At 39.3% G+C, this 12,724-nt stretch overlaps 1 protein-coding gene across 2 annotated transcripts; it reads left to right on the forward strand.

Moving 5' to 3' along the window:
* The first annotated feature begins 44 nt into the window (after positions 1-44).
* LOC124163294 (inhibitor of growth protein 4) lies at positions 45-12,724 on the forward strand. Of its 2 annotated transcripts, none has more exons than XM_046540096.1 (5): positions 45-496; positions 589-827; positions 2,249-2,354; positions 6,505-6,905; positions 11,894-12,724. In XM_046540096.1, the coding sequence occupies exons 1-5, from the start codon at positions 460-462 to the stop codon at positions 11,993-11,995; spliced, it is 885 nt and encodes a 294-aa protein (XP_046396052.1). In that variant the 5' UTR covers positions 45-459; the 3' UTR covers positions 11,996-12,724. The 2 variants fall into 2 exon arrangements, with proteins under 2 accessions (XP_046396052.1, XP_046396051.1); XM_046540095.1 differs by having other exon boundaries at positions 47-496; positions 6,502-6,905.

Below are 12,724 nucleotides of genomic sequence, written 5' to 3' on the forward strand. Positions count from 1 at the left end.
CTAACGGAAAAAGCTGTGCCTAAAATCCCCACAATTCCCTAATAGGTGTCTCTTGCATCAAATCCAAAGCACGAAATTATTGGTATTTTGGATATTATATTCAATTAGAAGGGTTGTATGATACCTAAGTAATTCCGTTCAAAAGACGTTTAATCTCTACAAGAGTTGGAATTAGTGGACGGTTGATGGTCGGCGTAAGTGCTGTGTTTTTTTCGGAAGAAGATTCTTCATTTACATTCTTAGGTTGTTGTTGCAGCTGGATGTAGAAGTTGACAAACAATACTGTGTATGAAATGTTAAAGCACGGTGGAAGTTTTGTTGCTTGTGTAGTGACGTGATCTTCCAGTACATTTGAGCTTTAAGGCTAGCTCTAGAATGTGATACAAAGCATAGAATTGTGTCATTACCGCTCTATCTTGCGAAGTTTCATCAGTTCTGTGACGAAGACTGCCCCAAAAAATGACGACCGCCCTTTATTTGGAACATTATTTGGACAGTGAGTCGTTTCTCTATGAAATTATGCTGCTTTTTATTTTCTTTATAATCACCATTTCAATTGTAATTGATATGATCTTAAATTCTTTTCAGGTTTGGAGCATCTACCTATTGAACTTCAACGGAATTTTACTTTAATGAGAGATTTAGATGCAAGAGCCCAGGGTCTCATGAAAAACATTGATAAACTAGCGGATGATTTCCTTAGAAATGTCAAAAATATGGGACCAGATAAGAAGAAAGATCAGATGGACAGTATTCAGAAACTTTTTAACAAAGCCAAGGAGTATGGGGACGACAAAGTGCAACTAGCTATTCAAACATATGAACTTGTGAGTGAATTAATTCTCCAATCCTTGAATGGATTAGTCGGGTCTCACCGACGGATCTATCTGATGAGTACATAGCTTTCAATGTGCTCTTCGGTTACGATTAGAGTAGTTTATTTTATGCCACACCAATATTCGAAACGGAAAATCATGACATCCAAATCATTGTTATAGTTTTAAGAATCTTGTTTCGTGAGTTACCATCGGTAGACTACACTAGTATCACTAGTAGTGTTCAATTCTTCCGTGCGAGATGTTGAGCGACCTACCAAATCTATGGAACTATTGGTCTAAAATGTTAGTAGAGAAAAGGATATCTCGTTATACTACAATATCCTTTAACTGATAATCTGCTAATGTTTAATTGAAATGGTGTTTAGTTCGTAATTATTGTGTTAATAAACTGTAGGGTATCTACAAACATAGGCGGATCTAGGGGGGGGGGGGGGGGCACGTTCCCCCTCAGACCCTTAAAAAATATGCAAGATTTTTAATACGGTCCTATTATCATTGCTTTCCTTTTGTATTACAAGGTATCCTAGTGCCCCCCCAGAACAAAATCCTGGATACGGCCTTGCTTGTGCCCCCCCCCCCCCCCTCCAGAAAGAAATCATGGATCCGCCCTTGCTTATGCCCCCCCCAGAAAGAAATCATGGATACACCCTGTCTACAAAGCTCTCATTAGGAAATTTAACGGCAATTCGCGGAATAGCCTCGGCGTGTGAATGAAGAAGTGGCTTCCTTCCTCCTTTTGGAAAGCAAATCGCAACAATATCTGTGATATTTAGTTTTAATTTGAATCACCTTTGCTGGAGGTGCATGTTTTTGTAAACAATTACCAAGTGCATACTAAGGTTCTATGATATCATATGTGTGATTTTTGAAAGTATTGGCATCACCTTGTCAGGAAATTACCTATAAGTATGAATTATCAGCCAATGAAATTTTTCCTGAGAAAAAAAAATCTTTAAAAGAGGACTGGGTTTGCTCTTATACATACCCGCAAATTCATTTAGAGATTTGATAATGGAAGTGAGTTGGCCTAGGTAGTGAAGCACATTAGTGTTCAGGGGGTATCTGGTTCAAATCCTCGGTGTTGGCTTAAAATACCCACAAATATAAATCCTCAAATGTGGCACAGGGAAAGGAGCCATCCCCCCGTCCTGAATACGTTCAATTCACGCGCTTGTGCCTTAGTCTAGGGTGAGGCAACCCTTGATTTGAAGAGTTGAGGGTGAGTGTGACATCTCATGTGGCTTATCCATGTATCATCAGATATTCATCTGTCCTCTTGGACAGCCGAATTTCTTACGATTTGTGTTTTTTCACTCTTTCGTGGTACATATATGCTTATGACTGTGCTGAAGATGAATATGTATGCATGGAGGACACCTGCTCATGTGTTGTCGATCGTTGCCTTCCAGGTGGACAAGCATATACGCCGCTTGGATTCAGACCTGGCTCGCTTCGAGTCTGAAATACAAGACAAGTCCAACTCAAGAGCACAAGAGGATGCAACATCCTCTAAGAGTAAGCAGTTTATTGTTACCCAATTCTCAAAATTATGGTTTTTCATGATTAGTGCATACTGAAGTTGTAGAAGAACCCGGATTAGAGTTGCTAACAACTTAAAACTATGTTTCAAAGGCTATTTTAGGGCAATTTTCCTGGTATAATTAGCATTTTTTTCTGCTAAATTTCATCGAAAAAGTTTGGTGCGTATTAATCCTGGCATTTTTTTACCACAAATTTCCAATTGTGCATTTTAGGGATAGATGAAAACAATTTGTAGAAGTAATAATATATGATGTGCAGTTTTACCAGGTACTGCAGCAGCATTAGTCTGTTGCGAGTGACGACAGTTTACAAAGCTAGTTTGCTTTCTTCCTCAGGTTGAAGGCCTTCGATGAAAGCAGGATGGCTTTCAAAACCGTTGTCACTCACAACAGACAAACACAACTAGACGACCGCGATTCCTCGATAAAAATGAGTCGACGCGGAATTAACGCAGATACCAATCATCATGTTAGACTTGTTCACATTTGACACAGTTTTATCAAAATTTTCCTGATACATTTTTTCATCACTGAAACCTTGGAGTTCACTCAGCATCCTGTGGCATCTCTTTCACACAAAAAAAAAGCTTACTTTATCTCTTCAATAATCCTCGAAGTTTCTTTACTGGTCAGAATTTTCGTCTTGTCTTCCTGCGTACCCTCTGTCTTTGTCACTGCTTTTGAAATTTTCTTGCAAAGAACCCACTATTGTTTCAGAAACAAGATTGTTTGTCTTAAGGGATTGCTCTGCTATGCAGAAACTATGGCTGCATATTTCTCTTATTCTTCGCCCTCAAAAATTTTCACTAGAATTTCCAACACTTCTTGATCACAGTTTCCACAATCTATCATGGAATTCCATACTATGTTCCTCATCATTATAAAATCCTGCCTTAGCAATTACATACAGTTGCTCCTTCAACATCATTCAATGCTGAAATACATTATTCAATGAATGGCATTGAGAATAGTGATACTTTTTTAATTCCATTTGCTTCTTTTTGTCTTCAATTTAAAATAAAATATGCCCCATATCATTTTTCTGCATTGGATTTTGAAGATTTGTATCGCCCCTAAAACCAAAAGCTGATATAAAGATTTGTATTTGGTGGAAAAAATGTAATTTCACATTTTCCGGTCTGGATTAGGTGCGGCACTGTTGTGGAACAAAAGAACCTTTCTTTTCTCCCTACCCATTTTCTGGTTGAACTCTTTTATCCAGTCTGTCATGATGTTTTAAGTTATCCTAACAGTTTTGTTTGTATATGCTAGTGCACACTGAGATTATTTACATTTATGTTCTAAAAGTATAGTTGTCTGAAGGATTTTCCAATCACCAGAGATGTTTCAATTTGACAATCATATTTATATTGTAACAATAATGTTTCTCTTTCTTTGGAAGCTTTTTCTTTTAAAGATTATTCTTCATGCACATGGTTTTCTCCAGTAATGCATGAAAGAAAACTCAGATCTCTCACGATTTAACATGTTCCTTTCAATGCCATTTTTACAGATATCTGTAGGTTGGACCTCCAATCTTGCACAGTTTTCTCTCTCTGCTTCTCCACATACACTTCTGAATTATATGGTGTGGCTTAATCTAAATTTTTCAAACCAGCCATTCCATTCCTACACTTATTTCTTTTGCAATTTTATTGCCTTCTCTAGCATCAATGCACCAGGTATATTTAATGAATGTGACCTACAAAACCACTTGTGAGTGAGGCTATCAGTTGCCAGCCTGTCAGTTTTTGGAATTTGTCTCTTGATATTTTCACCTTGGTTCTCAGTCCATTCTATCAAAATTCTCTCCTTGCTCCTAAGAAAGTCACTTACTGGCATCTTTCCGATGCCAAATTTCTCTGCAAGCACGAACACTTAACATCTTTTTTTATGATTCACTATGTCAACTCGCATGAGCACCCCTACCTACCCCTTGTGTTCCCTTTAACACTCTGACTTTGCGCTAGATTGTGCATAGGTTTCCCTACTTTGTAAGTGTCAGTGCCAGCACTCATGATATCCGTCTCCAATTTTGAAATAGTATGGAATACCAACATAGTTTTCTATTCTTTGACCCTGGTGCTCTTTTGTATTTGGGTATTCTTCTACTTCTGAATTCGGGTTTGTCTTTCTTCCTATCCCAGAGCCACCTGTCTTTTGTGCCTACTTGCTGCTCTTTAGTATCGTGATGTCAGGTTGGCCCTCAGGCACCAAACTGAATAATTCAAAGTCAATTCTGCAATAATTTTGCATCCCTTAAGGACCGAAGCATTCACATTCACAGTAGACAAGCAAAGCTTGGGAGTAGAATTTGAGAGATCCCCATCCATCTTTGTAACTTCCTTTTTACATCACTTCAGTACTTCATCTTACCTTGCTGCTTCCGAGCCTCTTCCTTCCCTTTAACTCTGTCTCCTTTTGGAAATCAGATCAGAGCCTCATAGTGCGAAAGATCGACAGGGAAAAAATCATCCTCCTTGACCAGGATTCGAACCCAGATCCCCCGATTTCCGGTCGAGTGCTTTAGCCAGTTAAGTTACCGATGCGTCATTCTTCCCTGTGTATATTTTGGGACACTACTGGACAAGGTGTTGCTGGACTGCTGAGCATATGATGCCACAAGCAGTCCAAGTTATTAAATTTAAATTAAATGAGCCTCATTCTTATAATTTCACAATACCTACTGTATGGAATGCATGGCAGTGAAAAAGAAGGAACCATTAGACCAAATGGTGTTTCTCTCAATTTGATTGATGTATTTTTTTTGGATAAGTTCTTTGTAAGCAATGGGCTTTCAATAAATGTTTGTTTTTTGAAGGAAGGGACATTTTCAAAAGAAATTTATAGTGTGCCTGTATTTGAACTTAATCAGGGAAAAATGTATGTTTTCTGATATCTGCATCCATTATTTAGTGTCCACTATTTAGAGGTTTTAATTTAAGGTTCAATGGTCTGCTGCTGGAGCATAAAAACGTTTTCTGCTAGGTTTGACTGTTGTACTTCAGTGCCTATACTCTATCGATAGATTGGTCATTTTGAATAATGCCCTCTTCACTTAATTCTACTGACCATTTCCTTCTTGCTGTGTCCATTGCTTGTGGGTCTCTTGGTCAGGTCATTCAAGTGCTTTACAATTTTTTTGTTTCTGACTTAAGTGTTTGTCATAGCCACTTCCGTAGAGATGCCGACTAATAATTTAGTTTTCTTTATGTTGATTTGCAGGTCATACCTGACTCTTGTCCTTTTCATTTTTTAAAAATTCTCTACAGATCTTACACGTTAGCAAACAAAAAAATTTACATGCATCAACATGTAAATTATTTTGTTTCTTTCGGGGAATGCTGCCACAGAGTCATTTTTCCCTCAATAGATCTTTCACTCTTTCTACTAGGACTAGTCTAAGTGAATGAATTACAGCAATCTGGTGTCCCTCTCTTAAGTAGTAGGCATCCTTTGCACCATTGTTGTGGTGATTTGAATTTTTGCCAGAAGATGTTGACCAGGGGCAACATTTTCCAGCTATGCATAACGATGACGCAAGGGAGGTCTATTCCCCTACTGAAGAGAAAGAGAGCAATTATTACTTGATATTCAATTGGTAATGCTCCTAGTAGGAAGAGAAAAATTTCGCATAAAAGTGACTCACTGGCACAGGAAAAAAGGCACAAAAATGAAAGATCAAAAAAGCTGCAAAAATCTCCAAGAAGGAAGTTAGCACTTTAACCAATTGGAATCATGTGATTGTAAAAGAGGCCACTCCATTTGAATCTTCTTACATTGTGTTACTTTATTAGTGCCAACTATGGTTTCAACTTTGAATTTCGATATCAAGGTGTAGAAATGATACAAAACTACCTACTTCTAAACTCACTCTTAAAAAAAGGATGGAAGCGTTAGGGAGAGTTTATTATTTTTCCCTTATGCAAACATGCCCCCCACGTGAATTCCAGTTTGCAAGGAGTGATTTATTAGCTTTCTCTCACTCAATGAAATTAAGCTTTGATAGTGTGCATCTATGTTTGTGTAGGGCAAGAAGTTGAATTCCCATACTGCTCCCAAAGCTGGCTCCTCTAGCCAAGTCTGACTAATGATTTTTCTCCCTGCTGATGCCACGCAAGAAGGACGCAAGAAGCTGAAGGAGGAGAAGAAGAAGAAGCGAGGTGCCTCAGCTGTAGCAGCAGGTGGTGCTGCCTCATCAGAGGATGATGTGCGCTCACTTAAGCTGGCACGCAAGCGGCCCAAGAAGGGAGGTGTGGGGGAGGAGACGAAGGGGGCGGGAGGTGGCTCTTCCAAGGGAGGTGGAGGAGGGGAGGAGAAGGGAGAAGGAGGTGTGGAGGGGGCAGGAGGTGATGGCAGTGGTTCCAAGGGAGGCTCCAAGGGCAGTGGCTCTAAGGCAGCCGCACCCAGTGCCATCACGCACCCCTCGGATGTGCTCGACATGCCAGTCGACCCCAACGAGCCCACCTACTGCCTCTGCCACCAGGTGTCCTACGGCGAGATGATTGGCTGTGACAACCTGGATGTGAGTTCACTCCTCAAGTCTTATTACTTGTATGCATGTATGATTATTTTCATATCATTGTGATTGTCTTTTTCACTTAAGCAATGCTTTTATCAGATGAAAATACTTCCTAATAAAACGCCCTGAGGCCCATAGTAGGCCCTGTGGAATATGGTTTCTGCCATGGCACAGCAATTTGGCACATGTTAAAAATTCCAGACAGTTCTTGATCTGTGATCACGTTGCTACATATCATCGGACACTCGGCCACAGATGAATGGTTTGTGAAAACATGCTGAAATAATTAATTTTCAATATTTCATTTTCAAAATTATATTCAAATATGCAAGGTGAGCAAAAGCAGATCTTACTCATCTGTGACATAGCTCTGATATGAAATAAAAGTTGTAGTTAAAGGTGAATATGATAATGGACAGGGGCGCAGCCAGGAATTAAGGCTGGGGGAGGTTTAGGTGCAACTAATACCGGGGTGTGTGGGGTGTGGTATACCCACCAGGATAAGCGGTGGGTGCGAGATTAGTAAATTGCAGAATTTTAAGATAAATTGTTTAAAATGGTGAGTTTTACGGCTTTCTGAGGGGTATTTTATTAATCCCTATGCTATTCTATGAGTGATATCAGTTCAATTAAGTAAAACTGATTACACTTAAAAATTTCTCTGAGTTCTGGGGGTGGGGTTTTATCCCCCAAAACCCCCCCTCGCTGTGTCACTGATAATGGAGGGCCTTCATCCTTCACCTTTGAATATAAAGCCGGTATGCCACGGTCAAATTTGCATCAAAGTTTTTGGACCAAAATTTTGATGCAAAAATTTGTATGCAACGGGACGGGTGTGTCCCACAATTTGGACCAAAAACAACGAATGACGATATTTATGTAAACAAATTTGGAAGCTTGTGGAAGTGAAGGATTCTGTCTTTTTTAGCAGTCGAAATTGTCTGAACTGGCCTCTTGAACATTAAAGAGGCGAAAAAAAGAAAACAAGGAATGCTGAACTTAGCCTTGGCTGGAAGGGGGGTATGAAAGCGTTGGAATAAGCGTGCTAAACATGTTGGAGAGGGAGTTGGTCGCAGATGTTCCCATATATTATCGATATTAATTGATGATAAGTGAGGATATTTTCATGTCCCTTATCAGCAAGGTTGAGGGCAGAATAAAATGCCAGGATACAAAAGTGAGGCAGTAAATTCCCGCGAAGAAAATGTTATTAATAAATGATGGACGTTGTAGTTGAGAAGATGTTATGAATAGTGCTGTAAATGTGCATTTAAATCACATTTTTTCTCTCCTAATTTAGCAGTTGCTAAAAATAAGGTCCTTATCCTATAATCATAGTGATCAAAACTGGCAGCTGTAGTGTTTCACAGGTATAATCGTCATTTCATATTTGTCATTTCTCCAGGTGCTTACTCCCTTGGATTGCATGCCCTCCACAAAGCTAAACTGTAGAATTCGACCTCGATACCTTAAGTAAATCTTTTATTCTTTCCAAAACATCCCTCCTTGTATTGCGATTCTAAAGATTGCTTCCTTCTTATTAAACTTGAAGTAATTATTACGGATTCCTTAGTTGAGAGTTTCCATCGCATATCGAGACGAATTTTTGCTCATTTTTACTTTAAGGACCACACCAGGCGATCACGAACATATATATGTACCCTATTTGCATGAATCTAAGACGAGGTTTTTTCCCCTCTTAACTCCTGCAGAAAAGAGGGTTCGTCTTACAATCGGAGGCAAAATTCTCGACGTCAATCAGGTTGCATAATTTACGTCGGAAAAAATTATAGATACCTGAGTTTGCCACCTGATATCTCTACAACGAAAAATCAACGTCAAAAATAGTTGAACAGTAATTTAGCTTGTTTAATTTTGCGTTTAAGTACGAAAACATTTTCCATTTTTAAGTAACAGGCAAAGATTGGGTGTGTGCCGATCAGTCGCCGGGTGCACTTCTGCCGTGTCCACGAGATCGCCTGCTTTACCCTGGGTTCGGCTCCATTCAAGTTAAAGCTTGATCAACTCACAAAATGTTCATGTGATTAGTTACAATTTACCTAAATTGTAAAGTGAAAGCCTCAATTCCATCGCGGAATAAACTGCTACAAAGTCGTCGCATTTTCTCAGAGCAACGGTAAAAAGGTAACATGAATTGCCTCTGATTAGAGAGGTCGATTCAGTTGTGATCCCGTGCCTTTCAGAGTGTTACGATGGCAGAGAAAAGAAGTCATTACACTGCCGCTTTCCAAAAAAAGTTATACAGTGGAACCCCGATCTATTGTTCCCGCATTAATTGTTTTCCCACATTCATCGTTCGCCGTTCCTGGTCCCAAATAAAGTTCATTGCAGAAAATGTAATTTTTTCCTGCATCTAACGTTCCCCGAAATATCGTTTTCCCGCATTGATCGTGGTCCCGAGGCATAATTTTCCCGCATCCATCGTTTGACGAAAATGAGACGAAATAAATGCAATGTGTCATTTATGGCTAATAACGACAGGCACACAGTTTGAATGTTTCCCTTGAGGTGGAACTACCATAGGGAGAAGCTCACAATCAGGAAAGTAACATAAGCGCATTTCCCAAGATCCGCCATCCCCCTCTATTCAGCACTCGCCTCCCCCCTCTGACACTTTCCTCTTCTCCAAAATGAAACAAAAGGTCCCAGCTCGCGCAGGGATCGTATTATGAAGATATTAGCTTTGAAAGAAAATGTCAAGTTACACGAGAACAATACTAACCTGTTACACACCTCTCCCTTTCTCACCTGCTGAACATTTTTCAGCCTACCCGCTTCAAAGTTCCCCTTTTTTGGAGATCAACTGCTGCATGAGTCACCTATTAGACCAAAAGAAGCGTCTAACAATGAATTTCAGCAATTGCTTTTATACTTTTATTAGACTGAAATGTTAGTAATTTCCACGTAATTCAAAAAAGAACCAGACCAAACACAAAATATGATGGTGATTTTTGACGAAACTCGATATCCTCGTAGCTGAGCTTCTCGGCAGTTAATGCGGCATTTTTTTTTCGAAAACAGGATATCAGGTTATTATTAGTTATCAATTATGAGTTATACCATAAGTCTCACTTGTCAGAGTTACTGATGAAGGGATAACTTCTCAAGTTTCTCTCTACTAACAATCCGAATTCATTTGCTCATCTGGTGCTACACTAATTAGAAAAGAATGGGTATCTTTGGGGCAAAAAATTTCATGCCGCAGTCATATGGTCATGCTTCACCCTCTGCAGCATGCTCTGCGTATGCCGTATGCAATAGCATCAGTTCCGAACTTCACGTCGTACAAGTGGTTCCCTACTTTCCAGGGTGGCTTGACTTCAAACCACTGTGTTTTCCGTGTGGGTTTAATGAAGTCAGGTTTCATTTTCACCAGTTTAATTTTATTCGTCTTCGGACCATGGCCCCTCTTAAGAAACTATTGAGAACTTTAAGAGATGGACTGAAAATAATTGAACATAAAGAAAATAATCCGGGCTAGAAGTGCGTGAATATTGTGTGCGTGGGTTGTCTACTAGCACATGACGGTAGGGGTGAGGGTAGAGCGAGCTACCTGGTAAAAACAAGTAGAGAGATCAAGCCGAGGACCCAGGTGGGGGTGCTGCTGACAATTAGCACAACATTGTTCACGCTCTCCACGCTGCCTCAATTATAATAAAAATATATTTTTTAGACAGGAACAATTCAAATAATAGACTATTTTTGGCCTTTGTGATCCATCTCACAACCAATCACTGCGCCGGTGAAAGGGGTTATTTTAGGCACAACATGCACATTGCTCTTGTGAATGCGTGTACTGGAAATGGCATTTGATGGATGACAATTTTTACGTCAGACAGAAATCGACAACAGCATAAATGCCGAGTGGAGAACAAACATTTTTAATCAAGGTGGCGTGTTCATTTAGGATATTTGAAAGAGATATGAGTCGAATCAACAATATGGCCTAAGTGCCTCCATGAAGTACTAGTATTCCTGTATTTAGCTAAAATCTTGTTTGAATCCTTAAAAGAATATCATAATTACACACCAAGATCCTGTGTTTCCTGGGACATAGGCAACCGAGCCAAACATTCCCGCATTGATCATTTATTCCTGTAGTTATTAGGAAAAAAATTTTTTCCCCTGGTGGAGTTCCAAAAAAGGGGGGGTCATCTTAGAATCGAGTTCGTCTTAGATTCGTGCAAATACAGTATACATTTGAAATAATTTTTTGTGAGTTCACTTCGCGGTATGGTGACATTATAGATTAAAAACTAAACCTTTTACATATAGTACCTTATTCCATACAGTATTTATGAAAAAACTCAACCGGTTTTGACCCTTTCAGGTCTTTACCAAGAGGCTTACGATAATGATAATGACCTCATAAGGTGGAAACCGGTTGGGTTTTTAATGCATACTGTGTGGAATACAACCAAGTTTATTTTTGTGTCCATAATATATATATTTATTTATTATAATACTCATGCATAGGCTAAGGAAGTTTAACCTGTGTGGCCTTGGTGTCAGCGCTTGGCAATGCTTAATTGTCAAAGGCCCTGTGATTGGTTGGTTACATCCAATTGGATGAAAATTTAGAACCTGTCCTATCCATTTGGAAAAAACGTTTTTGGTCCAAACCATAGGACCAAAAGCCAGTTGGATGAAAGTTTGACTGTGGGACACGGTATGTGTCAGTTGTATCAAAATTTGATGCAAATTTGACCGTGGGACATTGGCTTAACAAGCACCTGATACAGTGAGTGATTGTTCCAGGTATTATGAAGACTCGTTAAACTGAGCTACCTCAGTAGTTTGAAGGACTATGATGTCAAATTGTACCTTCAGGGAAGATAGTGGAAATTATTTATACTTTGATGACCATTGCACACCTGTGGCTGTTTCTTTTATCACTTTCGTTGCTCACTGTAATCAGAGTCCCTTGGGGATTTTATGTTGTCCTAATGTTTCTGATTTGGTTGTTTCAGTGCCCCATCGAGTGGTTCCACTTTGCATGTGTGGGTCTGACAACGAAGCCCAAGGGCAAGTGGTACTGTCCCAAGTGCATGGCAGACCGTAAGAAGAAGTAGCTGCCCTGCCCCGAGTGTCTCTCTGCTCACTGCTGCTCATTCCACTGCCTTACCTTTCTGATTGCAGTGTGCACAAGATTGCCCACAAGATATTGCACATACTATGTTTTCCACAAGGCTTACAATGACGTTGAGTGCCATTTCCTTATTACGTGTGTTGTGATATTGTGATATGGGCCAAGAACAGTGTGGTATTTTCGTATCTTGGATTGCCTTTGAAAATATTTTTTCAGATATCATCCTCAGCATTGGCTCAATGTTTTTAAAGTGAACTATGAAGTCATGAACCATTTCTAGTATTCTTAAAAATAATAGTGGTGACATAGTCACAAGTCCTTAGACTAGAGATATAGTTTTAGTAATTTTTATTTGTTCACTGAAGAGGGACCCTTACGAAACTTCCCATTTCAATCCATCGATAAATGTGAAATTTTTGAAGTTCTGCCATGAGTTTAATAAAAATTTATTATTATAATAATTTTTTGGAAGTAGTGGCTACAATTTTTATATTGATACTCCCAATGGCTTCCTTTTCCTATGTGGATCTGCTGCTTTATGAGTCAAGTTCATTTTTTATACGTGGTTTTCCATAGCTGCTTGAGTCTTGTTTATCAGCAGTAGTCCAAAAGAACCCATCCCCAGTATTTAGGTTTTATAAGAACTTTTATTTGAACTAATAACTACAGCTGTAAATTAATGTTGTCAGGATTAAAAATTTGATTACTGAAA

This window comes from Ischnura elegans, chromosome 8 (assembly GCF_921293095.1).
Source record: "Ischnura elegans chromosome 8, ioIscEleg1.1, whole genome shotgun sequence".
Taxonomy (NCBI): domain Eukaryota; kingdom Metazoa; phylum Arthropoda; class Insecta; order Odonata; family Coenagrionidae; genus Ischnura; species Ischnura elegans.

Coding starts and splice junctions, on each gene's coding strand:
- LOC124163294 (XM_046540095.1), top strand. CDS start 460: ATGACGACCGCCCTTTATTTGGAACATTATTTGGACA. Junction 497..588: donor TTTGGAACATTATTTGGACA/GTGAGTCGTTTC, acceptor AATTCTTTTCAG/GTTTGGAGCATCTACCTATT. Junction 828..2,248: donor CTATTCAAACATATGAACTT/GTGAGTGAATTA, acceptor GTTGCCTTCCAG/GTGGACAAGCATATACGCCG.